Source organism: Hipposideros armiger, unplaced genomic scaffold, assembly GCF_001890085.2.
Source record: "Hipposideros armiger isolate ML-2016 unplaced genomic scaffold, ASM189008v1 scaffold_190, whole genome shotgun sequence".
Taxonomy (NCBI): Eukaryota; Metazoa; Chordata; class Mammalia; order Chiroptera; family Hipposideridae; genus Hipposideros; species Hipposideros armiger.
In genome coordinates, this window is record NW_017731540.1 from 1,786,339 (window position 1) to 1,812,533 (window position 26,195).

The following is a 26,195-nucleotide window of genomic DNA, read 5'->3' on the forward strand; positions in this document are numbered from 1 at the left end:
AAAAAAAAAAAAAGAATTAGTCAAGAATGGACGAGTATGAAATACAAAATGAGATTTATGAGCCTTGTTATATCCAGCAAACCATAAATGTGTAGAGTCAATTCCAATATTAACTTCCAGGTCTCCCTCACTAAGAAACAACTGAATATGGACAACCAAGGGAGACGAAGCAGATCTGTCCAGGCCAGATCACTTTTCTCTTGAGATATCTTGATTCTATCAATTTTCATTGATGGGTCTCACACTGCTCTTGCCGAGAGTTGATTTGAATTGGGACCTCTAAACCAGCAGTTATTTCTATTTGAAGACATTTTTCAGGCTCTGCTTATGAGTTCACTGTAAATACAGAGCCGTTTGACCACCGGATTCCTAAGAGGTCTTTGCTTTCCTAATCTACCCTATTCAAGATGTGTGTCACAGGTTGAGGTGGAGCCTCCTGTTGTTTACACTGACCCTGTTCTGTCTACAACTATGGATTAGAGAGAGTTCTGGGTTTTCTGGTTTTTAGCTGTGTCTGGCTCAGTCCTTTGCTCTGAATTGTGACCTTCGTTATGGCCATGGATGGGCTGCATTCTGCCCTTTTGGATGGAAAGAGCAACTTTCAAATGGGGGCGGGGGAGATTGGGGCAAGCCAAAAATGGATTTCCCCATTTGACAAACGTGCAGGTGCCAAGAGACTCCCTGAGGAACACTATGAAGGCCTGGTCCTGGACACAATTTTACTCAAAACAAATGTCATCTGTGCTACACGTACTTGACTCAAAGCTAGATGTGGGAAAGCTAATATCGATGTGACCTCATTTTCTCTAACATTCGGCTTCCATAGAATTCCGCAAAATGCCAACCATTCAGCCGGTAGTCACACAATTTTTAAAACTAACATTTAGAATATTGACTGTTACACAGACTATGCTGCCTATTTCAGTAAGCAAATGACAGATTCACCACATCTACAGAATGTTTTAGGTTCATTAAAACTCCATTTCTGTTTCCAAACGAGAACCCGGAAATTCTTCATGGAACTATGAAGACAAATATAAATAAAAATGGTACTTTGGAATACATCTATTTCCTCAGATGATATGCTACCTCATTAGCTTTTACATCATATTTAATATATGAAATCATTTACTCATTCAACAAATAGTTATTGTCTACCATGTTTTAAGCACAGGCCCAGATTTTCTGGAATGTGCATTTTAGTGTGTGCTGGGGGACAGGGCGAGTCATCTAATCAACAAATAAATGTAAAGGAAGTTAGATGGTGATAGATGCCATAGGTAAAAAAGAATAAAGTAAAAAAGAGGCAAAGGGAGCTAGGGAGTGTATGCAGAGATGACGACATTAAATAGGATGGACAGAGAAGGACTCTTTGAAAAGATGGCATTTGAGCAATGATTGGGAGGTAAAGGAACAAGCCACAGGGATACCTAGAAAGAGAATTCCAGGCAGAGGGACCAGCTAGTTGCAAAAGCCCTGAGGTGGAAGCACACTTGGTATGTTAATGAGTAGCAACAGGCCAGTCTGAGTCAAGAGGAATGAGTCAAGAGAAGTGTCCTAGGCAATGAAGTTAGAGAAGCAATGAAAGCTCAACTGTGTAAGACCCTTTAGGCCACTGTAAGAACTTTACCTTTTATTCCTAATGAGATAAAAAGTCGCCGAAAATTTTCAGCTGTAGAGTGGTATGATTTGCCTTCCATTTTTCGAAGTTCACTCAGGCTATAGTATTGACATTAGAGTACAGATCTGGGGGGAAGGGGAGGGCAAGGGAGAAAGCAGAGGGTCCAGTTAAGAGGCTGGTGAAATAATTCAGGTATGAATTAATGATGGATTGGATTTGGGTAGTAACAGTAGCGTTAATGAGAAGTGATCAGATTCGGGGTAGACAGTGAAAGCAGAGTCAACAGGAGTTGCTTACCGATGAGATATGGCTATGAATGAAATAGAGGAGACAAGGAAAACTCCAGAATTTGGGGCCTGAATAACCAGAAGGTGCCAGCAATGTACTGAGATGGGGAACACTGCAGGAGGAGGTGGGAATGGGAATACAGGACTTTTGTTTGGGATCTATTAAGTTTGATATGCACATTCATATCCAAGTGGAGATGTGGAACAGGCAGTTAGATATAAGGCAGATATAGGCATATCTTTTAATTAAAGTTTACTGAGTGATTAAGTGAATTAAGAAATAATGAATAAGTGAATGATTAAGCATATGAATGAATGTGTGAATAAATGAATGAATATTAAAGTACAAGAAAATTCTCGTGAAAGAGCTAAAGAGACTATCATTCAAATTCAGCAGACAATTTATCATCTGAAATAGCTACAGCTTAAATGAGAACCTAAGCTAACTGAGGAAAGAAAACTGAAGAAGTCAGTACAAAATAACCCACTCACTGGATTTTAAAATATCATTTTCAATTAAAAAAGTGTCACTTTGGAACTCAAGAAATACATTATGCACTACAGCCTCCCCCAAAAGAATTCAAGTCCAAAAGCATTATTTTCATATGTCATGTACATATGTATTAAAATTACAAAGGAATGCTCAGCAAATGAGGATGTTAGTTCTCTAACAAATCACATGGGTTATATGCATGAATGTATATACCAGAGGTGCCAAAAAAATGTATACAAGTGACACTTTGGTCAACGTTGCTCCAGCAGTAGTTTGCCGTTATCAGAAGTGTCTGGACGCTGATGGGAACCACTTTGAGCACCTCTTGTAATTGCAGAAGTCAAACATGACTTGTATTCATCTTTTGTTATTAGTATATATTGAGTATTAGATTTTAATATAGTTTTCCTTCCTTAAAATGTGTATACATTTTTTTGGCACCCTCTGTATATTAACTATTCCTAAGAAACAATGCAAGCTTATCTTTGATTTCCCAAAAATCCATTTCCATATTCTGGAAGTCATGCTATCTTAACTGCATTTAATATTACAAACTTGTCACTGATTTTAGGCATACGTTGTCATAAATCTCATTTTAGGAATTTTTAAAAAGTATTCACTTACTGAGCTTAATTTACTAACTGTATCTAGCATCTTAGAGACCTGATCTTCAGTCATAGAAACTAAGGTATATTCCACATCCTATCAAATGATAGGTTTACACAGTAGGTTTCTCAAAATCTCTAGCCAATTTAGTAATTAAAGTTTATATCGCAAAGTGTAAGAATGAAAAAATTTGAGAGAATTGTACAAATCTGTTCTTCCTACAGCTATTCCTTGGGCTCCTAAAGTTAGCAAATGACAAGAAGGTGACTTTTCTTCAATATTTATATTTTCTTAAGTCACAATGCTATTTCATCAGTGCCAAAGAGTAAGAAAGAAACAAAGCAATTCTTACAATTCAATTTGAATTATAGCTATTTTGGGTTTTTTTTTTTTTACCTGAACTAAAATAACTATACCATGGCAGTATTTAATTAGTTATGACTAGAGAAGACATGATGTTAGTACTTGATAAATAGTCCAAAATAAAAACTGCTTATAGAATATGAAATTTTTTCCAAAAATATAAGACTATAATAAATTTAACACTGTTTTATCTTAGCAAAGAAAAACAGAAAAAGCCATTTAAATTAGGACTTCGAGCAAACTCTTCGTTCTGCCTTCCATTCCAATTAACATTAAATTAGCCAGCTTCTCACAAATTAAAATTTTTTGAATCTGCAAAAATACTGTAGTACTTAATGGGGGTGCAGCAAAAGATGAAGTCCACTGGCTCAGTACGGAATCAGATTTATGTAAGAAACAGCATATATGTTAAGGGACAGAAAGATCATAGTTCCCATTTTCCAAACCTATAGGTTTACAAGTTCTATAATGGGCTTTCTCAACCTCAGCATTATTGATATTTTAGGCTGTATTCATCTTTGATGTGGGGGCGGGGAGGGGCTGTCACTAGATGCCAGAAGCATCCAATCCCCAGTAAGACAACCAAAAATATCCCCAGACATTGCCAAATGTCCCTGGTTGAGAAACGTTGATCTATACGAGAGATATACGAATTTATATAGACTCCTGAGATGTGTTGCCCTTACACAAAATTTAACCTTAATTTCAAAGCTCACTTTCAGCTGTCACCAAAGCCCTTGAAACAAAACAGCAGGGAGCAACTGATACCGACAGGAACAGGGAGTTTGGTTCTTTCAAGAGTTGAATGTTATCCACCTGATAAGAAGCACATTGTTAAATTTTTATACCCAGAGAAATCCACCCCCCAATTAAACTATAGGTTTAAATCTGTTAAATGAGTTCACACGTATTCTTCAAAAAATAAGACAGAAAGAAATGTTGCAACTATCTACACAGTCCAGGTGCTTAATTTTGCTTTGTTTTTCCTCCCAAAATGGCAGCTTCTTATTATCTTTTGAAATGTCACTTGATGACTCAAAAGAAAACAACTGTAATTTAAACAGTAAGAAATGAGGGGAAATAACTCTGTATGTGGCCTCAGTTTGGAAGTTACTAAGCTGTCCTTCCATGATTAATGTAATATGCTTTCTCCATGGGTATAAAACCCCAGATCCATTTACATGCTGGTGGCGCCCACATTTCCATTTCATCTCCAACAGCCCCCGAGACCATGGCCAACTTGCTCATCAACATATCCACATAGATGACCAACAGCCCCCTAAAAGGGAACAGGTTCAGTTTTCTCTTAGCCTTCTTCTAAACTTTCCTCCCAGCCTTTCTCATGTTGAGAAATAGTAGCACTATTCCCCTTGCAATCATTCTTAACTCCTGTATTTATTTCCAATGACTACTGTAATAAATTTCAATCATTTTGTGAGTGAAAACAACACAAATTATTATCTCACATTTCTGGAGTTCAAAAGACCAAAATCAAACACTAGAATCAAGGTGCAGGTGTGGGGAGGGCCGGTTCCTTCTGGAGGCTTTATATGGAAGAGTCAGTTTCCTTGCCTTTTCCAGCTTCTAGAGGCTGCCTGCATCCCGTGGCTGGGGGTTCTTCTTTACATCACTCCAACCTCTGCTTCAATCATGACATCTCCTTCTCTGACTCTGCCTCTGACAAGGACCCTTGTGATGACATTGGGTTTACCCACATATTCCAGGATAACCTCCCCATCTCCAGATCCTTAACTTAATCACATCTACAAAGTGTCTTTTGCCCCATGCAATATTGTGATTTATAAAAAATGTTTATACTTGGTCACTCACATGACCAAAATATATTGCTCATATATTTCACAGCTCCCAAAACCCTTGGATTTTCTGAGCAATAAAAGCAATGGGAGCATCTTTTGTCACATTCGTTTTCCTTTCCTTGGTTTCTGAAATCACTTCATAAAGGGGGACTGGGTGTCTTATTATCCATAACAAGCTCCTTTCCAACAAAACTGGGTTTATGTTAATGAGATGAGTTTTGGAAAGCACCTAAGGATGGGAGCTGGTTGGCAGGGGAATCAACAATGAATAAAGGGTTGGAATTTTTAGTCCCACCCACTGGCCTCCCTGGAAGGGAAAGAGACTCAGGGTTCAATCAACTCCCAATGGCCAATAATTCCATCAATCATGCCTAGGTAATGAAGCCTCCATAAAAGCCCAAAAGGAGGGGGTTCAGACAGATTCTGGGTTGGGGACCATGTGGAGAAGTGTAGAGAACGGTGGTCCTGGAGAGGGCATGGAAACTCCACACCCCTTTCCCATAACTTGTCCTATACTTTTTTTTTTCCATCTGGCTGTTTGTGTTCCTTTTATAGGATATACCCTTTTATAATAAACAGATAATCTAGTAAGTAAATCTTTCTCTAAGTTCTGTGAGTTGCTCTAGCAAATTAATCAAACCTGAGGAAGGGGTCCTAAGAACTTCTTATTTATAGCAAGTCAGAAAGAAGTACACTTAATGACTGGGACGTGCGACAGGCATCTGAAGTGGGGGGGGGAGTGGAACGACAGTCTTGTAGGACTGACCCCCTTAACCTGTGGGACCTGATGCAATCTCCAGGTAAATAGTGTCAGAATTGAGTTGAATTATCGGACACTCTGTTAGTGTCCCAAGAATTGCTTATTGATGTGGTGATCACCAGTAGAATCTGGTGATCAGAAAACACCACATAAGGTAACATATTCCACAGGTTATGGGCATTAGGATATGAACATCTTGGGGGGGAGGACATTATTCTGTCTATCACAACTCCTCTCCTTTTCTGGCCTACCCAGCCTCCAAATCATCAACAATCAGAAGGCTCTACCTCTAAAATATATCCCAAATCAACTACGGTGCTTTCCTGTAATTCCTCCGCTACCAGACTCTGCTCTAGATGACTGCAAGCGCCTCCTACTGGTCTCCCTGCTGCCACTCTTGCCCCTCACAAGTCCACATTCTATAAAGCTGCCAGAACTCTGACCTTTTTAAAATATAAACCAGATAACGCGATTTCCTTGTTTAAAACCCATCAGTGGCATCCCATTATAACCAGAACAAAATCTAAATATGAAGGGGCTCTTCATCCTCTGGCCCCTTCCTTACCTTTAAAAAATAATAGAGAAGGAAATATGCAATTTTTTCCTCTACAAAATTTCTTTCCATCCCTCACCATCGACCTTCCAAGGCCTTGCACGCTAGCAAGAATTCTTAGCAACTCATTAAAGGGAGGTACTTGTGTTTCGGCTGTCCTTCCTGGTCTCCAATTTTACTTCTCTCTTCAGACACAAAAGACAACAACTTACCTACTAAGCTCTAATTCTAACCGTAAGCTCTCCCTCTCCAAGTCCGTTTTGACTGTAAAATTCCTATTAAAACTACCAGAAATTTTTAAAATATGTAAGAAAAAAATCAGGAGGTAGACAAAGAAAGGAAAAAGCACAACACAGTGTGATACAGTCTTCACATTTCATAGCAGGCAGATAAAAGATATTATCTTAGGTTAATGATCTAAAAATAGGGCAGAAATAAATTATTTAATGTTAAAAGAACTAAAAATAAATATTTAACAGCCTTTGGGGAGTGATGGAAGACTTTTACTTTTCATTTTATTCCTTTGTGAACTCTGAATTCTTAGACCATGTAAATAAATATCATAATTTTATACATTTTACACTAATTTTACACTTAAGAGTATGCATGTTTATATATGCAAATTCATCATCCATTTTTTCACCTATTGTAACATTTCTTCCTTCCCTCTGGATTCCCAATACTGTTCTTTGGAATTCCCCCACCAGAAATAACCCTGCCAAGAATTTCTTGGTGATAAATCAGAAGATACCATGATCCCACCAACAGCCTCTCCATGGAAAATTGTTCCTTAGGCTCTCTCCTCTGTCTCAATTTTTCAAAAACTCTTTCCTCACTGAATCATCACCTCAGATCAACTACTTCTGGAGCCAGCTACTCTTCTCCCTTTCGAATAATAAGAGTCCACACTTTATAATTCACACTCTTCTTGCCAGAATAGAATCTCAGGAAAGCAGCTACTCCACAGATGCAGCTATTACTTGGAATAATGTACAATCCCTAACTCAACCACTTATATCCACATTTTTTCACCTCTGATGAATACCCAGTCATTCTTATTGGAGGATATTTCACAGAATTTTAGAGCCATAAAGGATTCTAGAGGACAAACTTACCCACATCAAAGTCACCTGAGATATAAAAATGCAAACCATTGGACCCCATACAGACCTACCGACTCAAATTGTTTTCAACAACCTCCCCAGGGGGTTCTAATGCACACAAAATTTTGAGGTTCACCAAATCTAATCCAATCTCCTTATTTTTAAAATGAGGAAAGTTAAATCTAGAGAGGTAAGTGATTTGCCCCAAATTGCCCACCTAATATGCAGCCAATTAATTATTCTACTTGTTCATATTCCGGTTTCCCTTTTAAAGAAAACTGTGAGATAAAACATGCAAAAGTACTAGAAAGAAACTACCTCAATATAATAAAGACCATACAAGAAAAAACCACAGCTAACACCATACTCAATAAAAAAAAAACTGAAAGCTTTTCCTCTAATAGGAAGAAGATAAATATGTCACTTCTATTCAGCATAGTACTAGAAGCCCTAGCCAGAGAAATTAGGCAAGAAAAAGGAAGGCAATGCACACCAGAAAGAAAGACACAAATTACCACTGTTTATAGATGACATAATCTTACATGTAGAAGCCCTAAAGATTACACACACACACACACACACACACACACACACACACACACACACACACAAAACACATTGGAACTAATAAATGAATTCAGCCAAGTTGCAGGATACAAAATCGATACACAAAAATGAGTTTTGTTTTTATACACCAACAATGCGAAATCCTAAAAGGAAATTAAGAAAACAATTTCATTCACAATAGCATCAAAAAAGAATAAATACTTAGAAATAAACTTAACCAAAGAGGTGAGAGACTTGGACACTGAAAACTATAAAATATTGATTAAAAAAATTGAATAAAACACAAATAAATGGAAAAACATCCTGTGCTTATGGATTGGAAGATTTAATATTGTTAAGATGACAGTGCTACCCAAAGCATTCTACAGATTCAGTGCAATCTCAAAGACATTTTTTGCAGAAATTAAAAAATCCATCTAAAATTCATATGGAATCTCAAGGGATCCTGAATAGCCAAAATAATTTGGAAAAGAACAAAGCTGGAGGTCTCAAACTTCCTGATTTCAAAACTTACTACCAAGCTACTGTAATCAAAACAGTGTGGTACTGACATAAAGATAAACATATAGACCACTAGACTAAAGAACCCGGAAAGAAACCCTCACATATATAGTGAATGAATTTTGACAAGGGTGCCAAGACCATTCAGTGGGGAAAAGGGCAGTCTTTCCAACATATGGTCACAAGAAAACTGGATATCTATGCGTAAAAAAAAAAAAAATGAAGTTAACTTATACCATATACAAAACTTAATAAAATGATTCAAAGGCCTAAACCTAAGAGCTAAAACTGTAAAACTATTAAGATGGAAATATAGGAGAAAAGCTTAATGACATTATATTTTGCAATGACTTCTTGTATATAACACCAAAAGCACAGGCAACAAAAGAAAAATAGGTTAAGTTGAACGTCATTAAAATTAAAAACGTTTGTGTATCAAAGTACACTATCAACAGAGTAAAAAAAAATCAAACAACACAATTAAAAAATGGTCAAAAGATTAAACTGACATTTCTCCAAAGAAGATATACAAATGGCCAATCGATAAAGAAATGAAAAGGTGCTCAGCATGACTAATCATCAGAAAAATGCAAATCAAAACCAAGACCAGATACCACTTCACACCCATTAGGATGGCTGTTATTGAAAAAATTAGAGAAGAGGGGAGGGGAGAGGAGGGGAGGGAAGGAGAGGAGAAGAGAGGAGAGAAGAAAAAAAACAGAAAATGAGTGTTAACATGAATGTGGAGAAATTGTAAGTTTTGTGCATTGCTGATGGGAACGTAAAATAATGCAGCTGCTGTGAAAAATGTTATGGTGAGTCCTCAAAAAATTAAAAATTAGAATTACCATATGATCCAGCAATTTCACTTTTGGGTATATACCCAAAAGAATTGCAGGGACTCAAACAGACATGTGTACATCCATGCTCATAGCAGCATTCTTCACAATAGCCAAAAGGTAGAATGGTCCAAGTATCCATCAAAATGTGGTACATACATACAATGGAATATTATTCAGCCTTAGAAAGGAAGGAAACTTTGATACATGCTATAACATGCATGAACCTTGAAGACATGCTGCTTAGTGAAATAAGCCAGTCACAAAAGGACCAAAACTATAAAATTCTACTTATATGAAATATCTAGAATAGTCAAATTCACAGAGACAGAAAGTAGAATGGTTGTTACCAGGGGCTGGAGAGAGGGAAAAATGGGAATTAGTATTTAATGAGTACAGAGATTCCGTTGTAGAAGATGAAAATGTTCTGGAGATGGATAATGGTGATGGTTGCACAACAATGTGAATATACTTAATGCTACAGAGATGTATACTTAAAAGGTTAAAATGGTAAATTTTCTGTTAAGTACAGTTTACCATAATAAAAAAAATGTTTTAACATGCAAAAACTGAACTACTCATGTTGGTTTTAGTCATCTAACCATTAGCAAACCTCAGCTTCCTGCAAAACTCCCCCATCAGGACTTTCTTTTCAGAACCTCAGCTTATACCCACCTTCCTATGCTCATCCTCTCCCCATGAGGCCCAGTGGCTGCAATGTGTTTCCTTCCACTCTGATATAAGAGCCACCTTCCAAAAATTCTGTGAAGACTCCTGTCACTACTAAGAAGCGTCTTTTCTTTGGCCTCAAGCAATTTCCTCAGCTGCCAAGAAGAACGCACTGCTCTTCATGGAAATAAAAACTGTGATACTTAACAGTTTTATTTTTGTCAGTAATCACATTATGGTTAGGAGAGGAAGAGGGGGAAAAAAGGCGCTCTGAGAGAAACGGGCAGCCCCTGCTGGTTATTGAGCTGAGGAGTAACATGATCCAAATTAGCATGTGAAAGGATCACCCAGCCTGGTGTGTGTAAAACAGACTGGAGCCAGAGTGCTGAGGGCAGGACAAAAGCAGGACCGAGAGTTAGGAATATATTTTAATAACACAATGGAGGGGTGATGATGAGTTAGGCCAGGTTGGCAGCAGTGGAGACAGAGAGAATTGGTCAGATTCTGGATAGGACTGAAGGGAGAACCAACAAGATCTGATGGCTTGAAGTAATGCTTGACAGAGAAAAGGCTAAAGGCTTTGGCCTGAGCAACTGGAAAGATGCTCGTTTTTCAGATGGGAAAAAGATCCCAGTTTTTCAGATGGGAAAGAGTATGAGAGGGACAGGTTGGGTTAGGAGATAGTAGAGTCAAGAGTTTTGTTTTAGACATGTTAGGTTTGAGTTGTCTGTTACATATCCAAGTGGAGATACAAGATAAACACTTGGCTATGTAAATCTGGGTATCATGGGAGAATTTATGCTATCTGTGAAGGAACCAAGATTCTTTTTTTTTTAATTCAAATTTATTGAGGTGACAATGGTTAGTAAAATTACATAGGCTTCAGGTGTACAATTCTACAATACATCATCTATCACATTGTGTGTTCACCACCCAGGGTCAGTTCTCCTTCTATCATCATATATTTGATCCCTTTTACCCTCATCTACCACCCTCCTCCCCCTGACCCTCTGGTAACCACTAAACTGCTGTCTGTGTCTATGAGTTTTTGTTTCTTCATTTGTTTGTCTTGTTCCTCTGTTGCTTTCAGTTTTATATCCCACATGTCAGTGCAATCATATGGTTCTCGACTTTTTCTGTGTGACTTATTTCGCTTAGCATAATAACGGAACTAAGATTCTTAAATGTGACATCACAAACAAGTGTTTCATACAAATAAGTCAAATAAGTCACACACTTTTAATATATTAGGGTGTTGAAACATGTCAGGGGGCATCCAAGAACTCTAGAAAACTATAACAGAAAGATGATTTAAGATCCAAAAGGCAGACAGGATAGTTTATAAATATAGTATTTGGGTAATGATCCTAAAATGAATCAGTAGGTCTTAAAAGGATTAATGTCACAAATAAAAGAATAAAAGAAAAATACAGATAGTTAGTTTATTATAAAGGGAAAGAAAAATAGTAATTTTCAAAAGATGTTTGACTTGCCATTGCAAAGCCAAAAATAACAAGACAAGCGTCATTGCAATGTCCCACCAGTTCTGAAGGGAAATGGATTGTGTTTATGCTGCTCCAAAGCAACGAATGCCCCTACCCACAGTCTGAACATTCTACAGAGATGAAAGTTCATTACACTGCACAGGGCAGACCACAGTAATTAACAAGGTAATTAACTAACTGCTCACTAACAGTTCCTAAGTATTTTTAGCCATAATTTATAAGAGAAGAGGAATCAGGGAATGAGCATTCTTGGTTAGGGCAGTTAAGGCGCAAAGCCCAAAATTTTACTTCCTGGTCATAGCATGTTTAATAATAGCCCCATGTCTAAATAAAAACAGTGTATTTCTGATATTTTTACCCTGTTGTGTCTCTTATGGGGAGGTCTTTGTACTACTCCACTTGTCATGGTTTTATAACTGTTTCATTTTATTCCAGAGCCAGAAAACTATCAATGGCAGATGGAAGTGTTTCTTGGGTAGAGTTTTGTTTGGGGAACTGGTGGGAGAAGAAGGAGAGGTGGGTAGATGTCTAATAGGGACATTTCTTAGGAAAATTATCATGTGAATATGTGCTATTTATCGTATTTGGTGCCACACCGCGCCCACCTTGGCAATTAGCTCCCCAAAGAAAACAGCTCACCTTACAACTCACCAAAATGCCCGATTCCAAGCCTGCCCTGGAGGGCCCTGACTATTGGCAGAGGTTTAGGAAAAACTCCTCTGCGCCTCCCGAGTACAAATACCATGGTTACTGACTGTGCCTCAACTTGGTTCAGAGGATTGCAGCCTCTAAGACATCTCACCACATCCTCAAGTATTTACTCCACCCTCATCTGAGGTGAACCAATCAAGTTCATCTGCAGCCCGTTTAAACCAGGAAGACCCTGAAAGCCACCCTTCCCCACAAATGTCCTCAAAATTACATCTAAATCCAGCTTCTTGTTTTAATAAAACAATCCTTTATTCACAACTTGGACTCCCTGGGCCTCTAGTCCGTAATGAATAGGTAACATTTACTGAGTACTCCTGTATGCCAGGTACTGTGTAAACCACTTTACACAGGTGATCCCATTTCAGTCAGGCACAGCCTCTGGGGTGAGCACTGTTATTATGTCCACATTATTGATAAGAAAGCTAGAGCTTAGAAAAGCTAGGTAACTTGCCCAAGTCTAAATAGCTGATGTTAGCAAATCTGTCACACGCCCAATCCTAGACTCCCCCACCACTCTTCCCCACTGTGTGGCAAAGGAATTAGTTAAGAGAAGTCAAAGAGTATCTGACATTCTAAACAGTCTAGTCCAAATCATGTTTATCCCACAAATAAATGCCTATACTGTATCATTAAAATGTCAATTACGGGCTGGCTGAGTGGCGCGATGGTTAAGAATCTGGCTTGGGACGCTAGAGGGCCCCGGTTCGGATCCCACATATGAGGGCCAGTGACACTGCCCTCCACAGCTAAGATGCTGAACAACAGCTCAACCTGGAGCTGGGCTGCCGTGAGTCGCCGGCGACGGCGTAGGCTGCAGCCCCTGCGGCAGTGGGTTGCCATGGGCTACTGTGTGTAGCCAGCAGCCGGCGTGAGCGGCCGTCCAGAAGCCGGCGACTGATCTGCCTCGCCCGGGAAGAGCGCAATGATGGTGCCAACTTGGGCCAGTGAAGCAACGTCCTCCACAACTAGACTGAAGAACAAAAGGACAGCAACTTGTCTGTTCCCCTTCCCCCAATTCCCCAGCACTGTTCCCATCCCCCAATTCCCCAATAAAAATCTTTTTTTAAAAAAAGGCCAATTACACTGCTTTGCCTTGAAATCATATCATGTATGCATAGGGAAACTGGTTATTAAATGCTGACAAAAGTTTTAATTGGGTGGTAGTCAAAAACAGAGGGTAAACTAGCCAGTTCTCATTAAATTCAGCTTGTTTGAAAGACCTGCCTCTCCAGGCTGCAGACTTTTCCATTAGAGAATACTTTCTCCCCCCAAAAAAAGCTTTTCTAGAATAATCAAACGTCTGACTTACAATTTCGTAACACGAAACGTGAACACCCTTGTTAAGCAAACAAGGAAGATGAAGTATCTGATAGAGGGGGAATAAAAGCTAAGGGAGATTAACAAGGAAAGGTAAGCAAGTAAGCAAAGTATTAAAAAATGTCAGCATTTTAAACAAGATTGTCTGTCTGGAGTACTCATTTACGAAAAAAAATAAAGAAAGAAAGAAGACAAGAAAACCAACAGATTGCAGAGGAAGGCTAAGAGTGGTGTGTGTGTGGTTGGGTACCCATAGTATTAGTTCATAGGTCCTTATCATCGAGAGGAAAGGTGTCCAAAGGGGACTTCCCTAAGCAACCCACAGATGCGCTGTGATAAAAGAACAGGGAACTGGAAATCTACAGACCAAGGTTCTTGTCATTCTGGTCAAGCCAATAATTCACAAGATCTGGGGCAATGGACTTGTCCTCTTCGGACTTAAGTTTCCTCATCTAGAACAGAGAGATAATAGTCATCTAACAATAAAACTTGTTTTATTGCTGTGAGGAGGTTCTGAGATTATTGAGATGAAAATGCCTCAATAAAACCCTTTAGGTACACTACAAAAGCAGTGTATTTCTTGTGAACCTAAACAAATATAGAGTGAGTTGCAAGTTGATTAAAGGCATGCGACTTAGCTGAAAAAGTGAAACACAAGAGACCCATGGAGGTGTTGACTGATTTATATTATTAACAGAGCCCATCTGCAATACAGCTATTGGCTATGAGAGTATATTGGATTAGCAGGCCTGTTTACAATTAAAAGACAGCACAAGGCACCCAATTAAGTGATCCAGACTACAACTCGATATCACAAATTCTTGAATGTCCACACTAACAGATAGAAAGCACTGGAACAGATGCTGGAATTCAGCAGATACTCAAAAATCAATGTCTTCATGGCTCTGGAATGTTTTTTATGATACGCCCCCAGGCATACTTACATTTGACTTCTAAAATTAATCTTTAGCTCCACTCAGGGCAGAGGAGGTGGTGGTCCAGGGAGCATGGGATTATCTTGTTCCCACTACCCTCTTAGGATTAAAAATGTGCCAAGATGACTCCCTCACATGAACTCTCCCATGCAGATAAGAAAGAGGTGACGGTCCCCAGCTATATAATGATAAAGCAAAACTAAGGAGCTTTATAGTCACTGGTTATAGGGACCTATTTACACTTGTGTTCATTGGCTTGTTTGAACTTAATTCTCTGTGATGAGTGTCTATCAATAGAGACTTATTTGACTTTCCATCCTTTTCATTTCTAAACAGAAAGCTTAGAGAACATTTAGCATTACAGTCGCTCTTGTTCACAAATAAATATAGTTCACAATAAAATTGAAAGTACATCTCAAATCCATTAATTTGTAATTTTCCAGGTGAGGAAAGCAGCCTCTGTCTACTCTTCAGCCGGAGAAGACACCTACATAACCAAACCTTGTTGGGAGCATGGAGCTCCATAACTCACAGGTTTGGCTCCATCCCAGACTGGATGCCCAGTGATGGAGAAAGCACCTCTCATGTTCCTCTATAAAAAGCAAACACTGTACCCCAATTTGCTATGAATGAACATAATTGTTTTTAACTTCTCATTATTCTGAGTAAAATATGGTAACGGGATCTATTCTTTTTATAATAGAATTCCTAGCATTAGATTTGATTAAAATTGTCCTGAATTTATATAAATTCTAAACACAAAGACGCCTTTGTAAAACTGCAAAATTCAGATGCTTGGTGATTTTGAATGAATGAATTATGTGAATGAATGAGTCTTTCATAAGGTTAAAGGGTACCCACGTCACTTGTGAATTGAATTCTTTGTGTGAATAAAGCCTTATGATTATGTACATTTTTGAGACGAATAAAATATTTTCATTCAGTAAACTTACACTCTAGGATCAATTAATTACTCAGATCTTAAAGATGGAGATGACAGGGTCTTCTGAAGCAGGAATTTAACAATATTTGAACCAAAAACAAAAGCCTGTGAATGCATTATTGACAAATTAGGCTGTTGCCAGCGATCACAAGGGTTTTCCATAACTAGTCCCAGAATTTGGACATACATGAATGGAATCATCCAGACCAAATTAGCTCCTCCCATGTACTGACCTTTGGGTAAACAGGCCTGGAAAAATGATGAAAGGAGAACAGAAAGCAAACACGTAGTATACAGAGGGGAGAGGCAGCTTGTCTCCAGAACATTTCACATTCTCTTCTTCACTCCGCAAGTAAAATTCGTTTAGCTGAAATTATGCTTGTTGCATGAGGATAAAAGGAGTCACGTGATGAAATAAGTGTTCCACGAAGATTAATCTGTCAGCAGTGGGACTGATGGATTGACAGGGAGAGAGACAGACAGAGGCGATGACAAGAACACAATACAGAGAGAGGAGGAGGGATGGACTCAAGGGAGAAACGTCAAGACTTAATAGGTGACTATTTATAGACAGAAGATGAGGGAGAGAAAAGAGTCAAAGATGACTCGGAAGGTTCACTCTTAGATGGCTGGGCAAGCATCGGTACTAGAGAAAAATGAGGCAGGCAGGAAGGACAGCTCTCTTCACGCCTGACTCTACCCTCAGATGGCTGATGTCACCAAGCCTGGGCAATGCCAGCAGGCAAGTAAATGCTCCTGGGTTATATGTGACTGGCTGTAGAGAGAAGGACAGTGGCCTCATCTGTTAACAAAACCTGAGAATAAGTGAAGACAGAATGACACGAGTATTACGTAGTTAGCAGGCATGAGTCAACCCATGAGCGGAAAGTAGAAAACATCATGTAGGGATACACACTGAAACAAGATTTTCAAAAGCACAGCTCAGCTATGGACTGCTGAAAAGCATGATGGCCATCACATCAATCCAGGGTGAAGGGATCAAAAATGGTCCAGACTTTATGGGAGAGAAGAATCAAAGGCTAGGATCCAAACTCACATGCCTACAGGAGCCAGGCAAGTAACAGAAATGAGAAAGGGTGAGTGGCAGGCAACCAGGAGTTGGGGGACTGAAGTAAACAACTCATGCCCACCCCATTTAAAGATGGACAGGAGACGGGTTATTCCCATCCAAGATCATAGGCCCACTCTTTTGATTCTTCAAGAGAAATGACCCTACCCCACCCCCATTGTCAACCACATACACTATTTTATCTTCTTCAAGCACTTGTCAATACCTGAAATCTTTATGTTGTTGTTGCTGTTGCTCTTGTGTTTATGGTCTGTCTTCTCCCTCTAGAAGGCAAATTCCCTGAGGAGCCACAGAATTGGCAATCAATCAATACTTCATCAATAATGTGCTCACTTCTTGACTTCTCAGGGACTTAACCATTTGATACAGAATAACTAGCTTTTTGTCCTTTTTGGAGACACTAACTATAAGTTGCAACTGCTACATCCATAAACTGTACATCACTGGGTTTCTAGAGAAACTAAGTGAACATTTTTTAACTGACTACATGGAACACTAATGCCCAAGTCTCTCTCTCTTTTTTTTTTTTTTTAAGATTTTATTGGGGAATTGGGGGAGGAGAACAGCGTTGGGGAATTGGGGAAAGGGGAACAGATAAGTTGCTGTTGTTTTGTTCTTCAGTCTAGTTGTGGAGGATGTCGCCCCACTGGCCCAAGCCGGCACCATCATTGCGCTCTTCCTGGGCGAGGCAGATCAGTCACCGGCTTCTGGACGGCCGCTCACGGTGGCTGCTGGCCACTCACGGTAGCTTATGGCAGCCCACTGCAGCAGGAGACTGCAGCCTACACCATCGCCGGCGACCCACGGCAGCCCAGTCTCAGGTCGAGCTGCCGCTCACCATCCCAGCTACAGAGGGCAGTGTCACTGGCCCTCATATGTGGGATCCGAACCGGGGCCCTCTGGCATCCCAAGCCAGCTCTTAACCAAAGCGCCACTCGGCCGGCCCTGCCCAATTCTTTTAAACCCTTCTCACACTCATCACACCGAGCTCCCCACTGCCTCTCAGCAAGCCAGAGCCTTTGCCTCTGACTCTCTGGACCCCTCTCCACCTCCCCAAAACTTAGCTCCTAATTGCTGTCTAGGGCCAGCCCAATTGCTTTGTCCTCTATGAGGCTTTCTGTGAATTTGCTGGGTGCCCACAGCCCTTTGTTCTTACCACGAGCAACTGCACTGACATGAACCGTGCACCCCGGCTGCCTTGTTTCCGACGCCCATCAAGTTGCGAAGAAGAGTTACTTTTCATCACTTTTACCAGAGTCCAGCACAATGCCTGGTTCAAAACAGGTATTCAATAAATGTTTGCTGAACCGAACAGAGGTTAATCATTAACAGCTGTAAATCTGATTTACTGGAAGCAACACGAGTGGACACCGCTTGCTCCACCACTGAGAATTAGCCCATAGCAATGACAAAAACTACCATGTGGTCGGCTCTTAATTGGCCACATTAATGGTGGTGACAATGATAGGGATAAGCTAAGAATTGCTACTATAGGTATTTTCACTACTTTAGGTAATGTAAACATACGGCAGGTATGATTTATGCAGTGCTAAAACTCAAGACCAAAATTATCCTCGTGCTCATCTGTCATAGTGCCAAAAATGCTTAACCATAACTTGAAGCTCTTTTGAATGTCAATTTGACTATAACATGAAATTTTACAGAAAGCACTGCACTCTTTCTAACATGAGTGTCTAATCATCAACTCATTCGACAGATATTTACTGACAGCCTACTATATTCCAAGCATTACAAGTAAAACCATTACAAGCCTGAATTCTGTATACCACAATGTGGTAATGACTACTTAGAAAGACGTGGAAAACTTGGGGAGGCTATTGAGTCAATACAAAAGTTTGTATTATCATATAACCTGACAGTTGCCCCTCTACCAGTACTGAAAGAGGGCGCTGTGTCTCTTTCTTCTGTCGCAAGCCAAGAACAATGGAGGAGCTGCTTCTGGACAGTCAAGAAATATGGAACCAGCCTGTCCTGAGCACAGTAGGAAGTACTAATAATGATCATGATCAAAATTCACTCAAACATCCCTCTTTGCTCTCTTCAACTTGGGGTGGCAGGGAGTAGGGATAATAAGAAAAACTACTTTGATCTCTCTGAGTTGCTATCTAGGCATTTTACAGTATGATAACCCTGCTCACAACTGGGGTCTAGGCATTTAGATAAGGACTTGAGATTAGGATTCCCATTAAAAATTCCCGCTTTGCTTTTGCACCTTTTAAAGTAGCCACTTAGGGCGCAATGATTAAGAACTGGTTTGGGACGCCAGAGGGCCCCGGTTCGGATCCCACATATGAGGGCCAGTGACACTGCCCTCTACAGCTAAGATGCTGAACAACAGTTCAACCTGGAGCTGGGCTGCTGTGAGTCGCTGGTGACGGCAGGTGGGTTGCCATGGGCTACCGTGTGTGTAGCCAGCAGCCAGCGTGAGCAGCCAGCAGCCGCAGTGAGTGGCCGTCCAGAAGCCAGCGACTGATGTGCCTCACCCGGGAAGAGCGCAATGATGGTGCCAACTTGGGCCAGTGAAGCAACGTCCTCCACAAGTACTCTGAAGAACAAAACGACAGCAACTTGTCTGCTCCCCTTCCCCAATTCCCCAATAAAATAAAATAAAATAAAATAAAATAAAATAAATTTAAAAAAATAAAATAGCCACTTAGAACTGAGTCTGAGAAAAGTTAGTGGCCTCCGCCTAACCACCTCCTAAGCATGAAGTGCTTGCTACCCTGCTCTCTGTCTCCTGCTGGCTCATGACCTGGGACAAGGACTGCCCTTCCCCCAGCTCACTGCACCCTCCTGCTCCTGGGATCTGTAAGTAATAAATCTTGTGACTACTTCCTTAGTTTGGGTGTGCTAAAACCGCACCTTCGATCAAAATGACACTGTGGATTTCACTCCCCCAAAGCGGGAGGTCTGATGCTGAAGAAACTACTTGCTGACCCGTGTGGCCGGCTTGTGCCCCCCTCATTCTGCAGCTCATAATCTGCATATTCTTAACTTAGTACACCAGCTCCCCAAACCAGTAGGGAGGGAACAAGAGACTGAGTATGTGCAGGCTGACTGCAGTCAAAGGGATGACTTTCATCTTCCCCAGGCCCTGTACTATGCACAGGGTACTCGTCCATCCTTTCCCACCTCGAAGAGAAAAGAATCCTAAGAGAGTAGGACAGAGGGCAAGTAATTTTTCACCACAGGAAAGTTTCAAGAAAAGGACTGCATGGGAGCAGAATATACCACCCCAAAATATGCCCCTCTGGCATAAGGATATTTTAGGCTGGTTATTTTTAAGAAACAGCAGACACTGGAGAAGCTCTGAAAACCAAGTAGCAGTTGCCCTTTTGTAAGAGACATTTACCTTTGTAAGAAATCTCTGTTTGCTGGGGTGTCTCCCTCTCCACATCAGGAAGAAGAGGATGACTCTAAATCTCTAGAAACTCTTTATCAATGGAGAAGGCAACAATTTCAATCTGCATAACAACCTTACCCTTGTGTATTGGGCCTTTCCCTATAGCCTCCCAGAGCGGACTCCCAAACCCCCAACACCTTCTTTGGTCTTTAGCTGCAGATGTTATTCAAGGTGATGGCTTGGGCCATTTCTAAGAGCTACTCAGTTTGCCTGGGCCTCTCCCATTTCTACAGGAGGTACGTACACGTTACTAAACTTGTTTGTTTTTCTCCCGTTAATCTGTCTTTTAACACAGAGTGTGTCTTAGCCAAGAACTTAGAAGGGTAGAGGGGATATTATTTTTCCTCCCCCACAGGTTCATTAACTTTCTTAGAAACAGGCTTCACAGGATAATCTCAGAATGAATGAATGAATGAATGAATGAATGAATGAATGAAGTGAATAAATGAATCTAAATAGTTTCTTTCTCTTTTTAAATGTATGGTCCATTTTATAAATATATTGCATTAATGATTAATAAAATGCTTATGTTTAGTAATCATAAAATTCCATTTATGCTTGTGAAATTTTCTAAAAATAAAAAAGACACATCTTGGTAACAAAACCAAACTAAATTTTTTTTCCGTTTCAGACCCTAATACTTCTTCATGGTGGTAAACTGACATCCTAGCTAGTAAGAAAAAATTTACAATAAATCATCAGAAAATAAAATAAACTGTCTATGAAGAAACTTGAATTTGGGTAAACACCAAAAATCAAGGAACATAGCTGTTTAGATCTGAGGTGACCATATTCCTCATCTGCCCTATTGTCTTGGCATAATTATTTCACTCTCGACAAGGCGCAGTTTGGACAATATATCATACATCACCCTATCTGGAGATAAAAAGGTTCCTAAACAATCTTTGACCAAGAAAACTTTAAGGTTTTCAGAAACACTAGTATTACAGAGGCACTGTGTACCCTCTGCTTTTAAACTCACCAATTTTAATAGAGTGAAGAAACATTTTAACTTTCACAGCTGTACAGTAATAAGGCCTGATCAAAACTGAATAGTTATGAAATCAATACGGAGCTCTGCCTTGCAACCTATATCTGGGGATTTCCCTCTCCACCTCTACCCCCAAACTAGGAGAATCCAGGAGAACGGCACAGTGATTCAGCATTTCTCAGGCATTCATTAAAATGTGCTTGAGTGCAATGAAACAAGAGGAGGAAAAAAAGGTGCATACTACATAGATATTAAAATCGAAACTTACAGAAGCAAAAATGACGAAATTCTATACTTTCCCTCTTGTCAGTTCAGCTGTTTACTGAAACATTTGTAAAACAGCTGAACTGACAAGTCTGTCTCATCACTATTATTAGGCAAGTCATCCTAAGATACAAGCGTGAAGCATAGGGAGCACTTTTTGTCAACTAGTTCAAGAGATGCCTAAAAACAGAAGTAAAAGGGATATCCCAAAACACAAAGGGAAATTTCAGGGAACGCATCATTTAAGGACACTGTTGATACCTGTATGGAAGCGCTATTTAGAACGTTGTGCAACTTGCTTTTGCGTCTCCTGTCTTATTCATCCTTGTCCCCTTTATTTCTTAGCTCTGAATCTCTGGCATACTACTTTGCACATGAGAAATGGGCAACAAATGTTTGTTGAATTAAGCTAATAAGAAAAGAAGGAAAATGCTTCCAAATCTAATTTCTGTGCAAACACTTTCTGAAAATAAAAGAAACGCAACCACTGTGGGGAATGAAAGTGGAGAAGTAGAATTGTTCCTGCAAAATTGTTTCTCACTATGTTCCATAGTGAGAACGCTATGCCTCTACATGAGTGATGGGTGAAGTTTTAACAAACCTATTATCATAAAAATTCATATACATTGCAGTCAAACCAAGTCCCACCAGTGAAACCACCACATATGGCTAGATTATAAGACAGGCGTTACTCATAAACTTCAACACCTGTGTGACAAAGAAATTCCAGTGAAATGTCTTTGAAGTCTCAGCTCAGTAGAGCTTGCACATTCTTTGAAACAGACTTTCAGGCAGTTTTTTTTTTTCCTTTCCCTTCCTCCACCAGCTTATGCAAAGGCACTGGAGTTTGAGAACTTGCTACTTAACCATAGAAGGTCTGATTAATTTGGAAAGCCATAAAATGGGCCTCAATGCATTTATCAAAGGGGTCTTGGACTCTTCTTCCTGAGAGACACCACCCACTCCTACTATCATCAAGACAAATGGTAGGCATGATTCAGGAGTCAACACATTAAGTTACATAGGAGCAGATGGGAAAAGGGCTATGAGAACAGACATCCATTCATCTCAGCCAAGGTGGGTAGCGGCCACTTCACAATACTGCGAAACAAAATTAATTTCTCCAATAATATTCAGTACAAAGGAAGCATTTTCTCAGAAATGTGACTTGTAAAAAATATTAAAAATTAAATATTCAGGCCTCTTAAATTTTATATTAGCTGTTTTACGATCTCTTTAAAACCCCAAAAGTTTTTAAAACCCCAAAAAGTTTTAAATTTCTAATGTCCCATTTGTAACATGGGGATAAATACTGTTACCACTTACCTATATTTTAGAAAACTAATAAAAACACTGATGTAAACCACAAGTATTTTTCTAAAGTTATGGATGCTAGACACTTACTGCTCTTGTCAACTAAACAGGGAGAGTCCAAAGTAAAACATATGACACACAGACTCTATTTTCTGCTCCTGATAAAGAACAAAGGCACTGATAACCCATTGCGTAACTCTGCTTGCGGTCCAAAATATTACTAACTCAAATAAAGAATAGTAAGCAGGAAAAAAAAGATCCCTTAAACTCTTTGGATATTAAGCACCTTCATCGTCTGTTGAATGTCCTTTTAAAAATCAGTTCCACTTTCTGAACCAACCTGAAAGGAAGGCAACTGCTTACAATGAATGCAGATAAAGTCTAAAGGATTATGCTGACCAAAACTGGTCTCTACAATGTATAAATGGTTTGTTTATATTCACCACAATCTTTTAAAACATCAAATTGTTTATCTACTGAAAATATAACAGTTTTTTCCTATTGATCAATTATAGAAAGAAAGTTGTTGACATTTAAACATTCAGTTTCTAAATGAAAGAGCGGTGGAGAATCTATATGCAGATAGCCTCTTATAGCAATCTTCTGTGTGCAGGTTGAAAGCAGTTTTCATTATGGGAGGGAGAATACTGCACCCTTATATAAAGCCTCAAAGATACAAGTCAGGACCATAAACATAGTCACTTAACTATTGTCCAATGCACCTGAAAGATACATGGACCATATTTCAGCTGTTAAAGTTAAAAGGCCATTAAGAAAATTCCAATTCCAGTTTAGAGTCAGAGAAGAGACAAACAGCAGTCCTATCCCAGGAGATCCCAGGCTAATTCCCTCCAGTTTCTCCCCTATCATGATATTAATTCATTTCCTAATAAAATGCTACAGTAAAATTTGCGAAGTCAGATTCTGGCAGAAAATCAAATCAAAGGAAAACTCTTCACAGCAGCTGCTTTTGCATACCCGGCCCCCTGCCTACCTTGTTATGTTTTTGCTGGTGTCTTGCCTTTGTGTCAAGAACATGGTAAGGGCTTTCCAAGTCCTGGTTGATGTAATATATGAGTCTTGAAGGCAGTGTGATTTCTTTCTGCATTGCATTGCTGTAACTGATATTACTGCTGCTATTCTGTTGCAATGTGTTGTCTTCATCTGCCAGGACTCCCAATTTTTTTTCTGCAGTTTCATTCCAATGCGGAGCTGGTTGGGGGGAAGTGGGCAGGGGGCATAAACATACACAAACATGCACATATATACCTATAAATACATAAGTATCAAAATGCATTTTTCCAATAATGGCAAAAACAAAGTTTCCTATTTATAAGCAGATAAGAAACGGACACACAGTAAAACAAGTTATTGCAACACTGAAATGGCCTGGATAAGTTAACAGCCAATAAGGCTTATACAATAATGCACTGTGTGTTTATATTTATGTTTTGTATGTACATTTCTAACCAGTCTCAAATTGATACTTCTAAGTATGGGGTGGGGGGAGAGCAGCATGGACTTGAAGGGAATGAAGATGCTCAGGGGTTCTGACCCTCACCTCCACCCTTCTCTGAGTCTACAGAACCTCAGTGGGACTCTGACTAGGAGTACCCCGTCTGAGACCTGAGAATGCTCCTAAGATAACTTGTGCTGAATTCATGTTAACTGATTCATTTAACAAAATGGACAAATTGCCTTTTCTTCTAACTTTGAGATGAGCAAAAACCCTTTGCCACAGAGAGATGCAGATAGTGGCATCTTTCCAATTCCTTTTTATGTTCCTACCAAGGCCAGTTTTCTGCTTTTACTGATTTCCAATTGTACTGAACACTATATTATCTGAATTGCTCGTTATAATGACAAGCATTTTGAGAAATTACAAACCAAAGGTTTACATCCCCAAAGTTTCTCTCCCTCATTTTAATTCTAACAGCAGGGAATAAACCCAGTCGGCAATTTGAGGAAACAACACATAACCACTATCATTCCATCCTTCCGCATTCTCATTCAGGCTCCACCACCCAAGAAGCAACTTGCTCCCTCGCGGCATTTCCCATCAACCGGGTTCCCCTCAGCCAAGTTGCGCCGAGGGTCCCCGCATCCACTAAATACCTTCCAGTGGAACCGACAGTAATTGTTAAGGGTTTCAGTGAATGCAACACAAAGGGGCTTCAAAAAGTGAACTGAAACGAATGGGGGTTTGGGCACGAGAGAGGGGGAGCGGTAGGCAGAGAGGCGCGGGAAGGCCGAGCCCGGGACTTGTCCGGAGCGCACAGACCCGGGTGCCCTTCTCTTTCCTCTGCAGGGCCCCGCGACCAAGGCAATGCGAAGGGCACCGGGGCCATACCCACCGCTGGGTGCAGCAGCCCCCCAGGCGCGGGGCCGGGACGAGGCGGCGAGTGAAGGCAGCAGGAGAAGGACGAGAAGCAGGCGGCGGGGCGGCACGCGGGCCAGGGCGCGGGCGGGCGCCGGGCCGGCGGGGCCGCCGCGGGGGCCGCTGGAAGCTCGCGGAAGGCTGCAGCCCGCCACGGGCGGCCGCCGGGAGCTGCTGCCGGGCGGCTTCATGGCTCATAGCTCCCGGGCGCCGCTCGGTGTGGCCGGCGAGAGCGCCAAGCGAGGCTGCGGGGAGGCTGCGGGCGGAGCCGGTCACGCCGGCTCAGCGCGCATGGTGCCTCCGCGGGTAGGGGGTCAGGGCTTGGGGCTGGGGACCGGGAGGCGCCCCCTCCCCCGCTCGCGTCTCGGGCCCTCCCAGGGCGCACGCAGAAGAGTCCGGGGGTCCCAGTCGCTCCGCCAACTTGGAGCCTCCCCAGATGCTCCTCCCTCCCTGCGGCGGGCGCGGCCGCTCCAGCGACTGCGGGGGCTGCTGCCGGGGCTGATGATGCCGAGGCGGCGCGGGAGCGCGCGGCGCGGTCGTGCTCCGCGCCTTCGAGAGCGCGCCCGAGCCCGCGGCTTCGGGTCCTGATGCTGCTGCTGCTGCTGCTGATGCTGTTGCCTGGCACGGGACGCATTGCGCATGCTTAATGTGGAGGGAAAGGGAGGGCGGGTGGAAATCAGCAGAGTGATGCAGCAACCCAGGCAGCATCAGAGGTGACGGTGGCCCCCGCAGAGGTGGGGGAGGGGGAAGCTCTCGCTCGGGGATTAGCCAGGGGGGAGAAAGAGTGCTGGGCTTTTCGGGACAGAGAAAAGGATGATCTGNGGGGGGGGGGGGGGGGAAGAAATCAGCCAGAGAAATCGGCCTGCCTTTTTCACCACACCAGATCTCACATACCCGCTCCTATACCAACCCCATCCTTCCCAGGAAAAACTAAGGCCAAGCATTTCCTTCTTATAATCCTTTATTTCCTTCCTGCAAATAAATACAAAGGATTGCAGCCAGGAAGGTAAAAACAGCGCGGCTCCGCACGCAGCCCGCCCGCAGCGGGTGGAAACGGGGCCGGGAGGCACGTTGGCGCGTCGCAGACGGGCGGGCGCTGACGCCAAGCGGCCTCGCAGCGAGTCAGAGCCCCTGCGCAGGGATGC

General features: G+C 41.2%; 1 protein-coding gene across 1 annotated transcript in view; it reads right to left on the reverse strand.

Moving 5' to 3' along the window:
- ADAM23 (ADAM metallopeptidase domain 23) overlaps positions 1–25,646 on the reverse strand; it is a 159,424-nt gene extending 133,778 nt beyond the window's left edge. The window contains exons 1-2 of the mRNA XM_019652957.1: positions 25,028–25,646; positions 23,668–23,885 (exon numbers count right to left, since the gene is read on the reverse strand). Of these exons, the coding sequence (XP_019508502.1) occupies positions 23,668–23,885; positions 25,028–25,241 (432 nt within the window). The 5' untranslated portion in view covers positions 25,242–25,646. The remainder of the gene's footprint in view (positions 1–23,667; positions 23,886–25,027) is intronic.
- Positions 25,647–26,195: the final 549 nt, after the last annotated feature.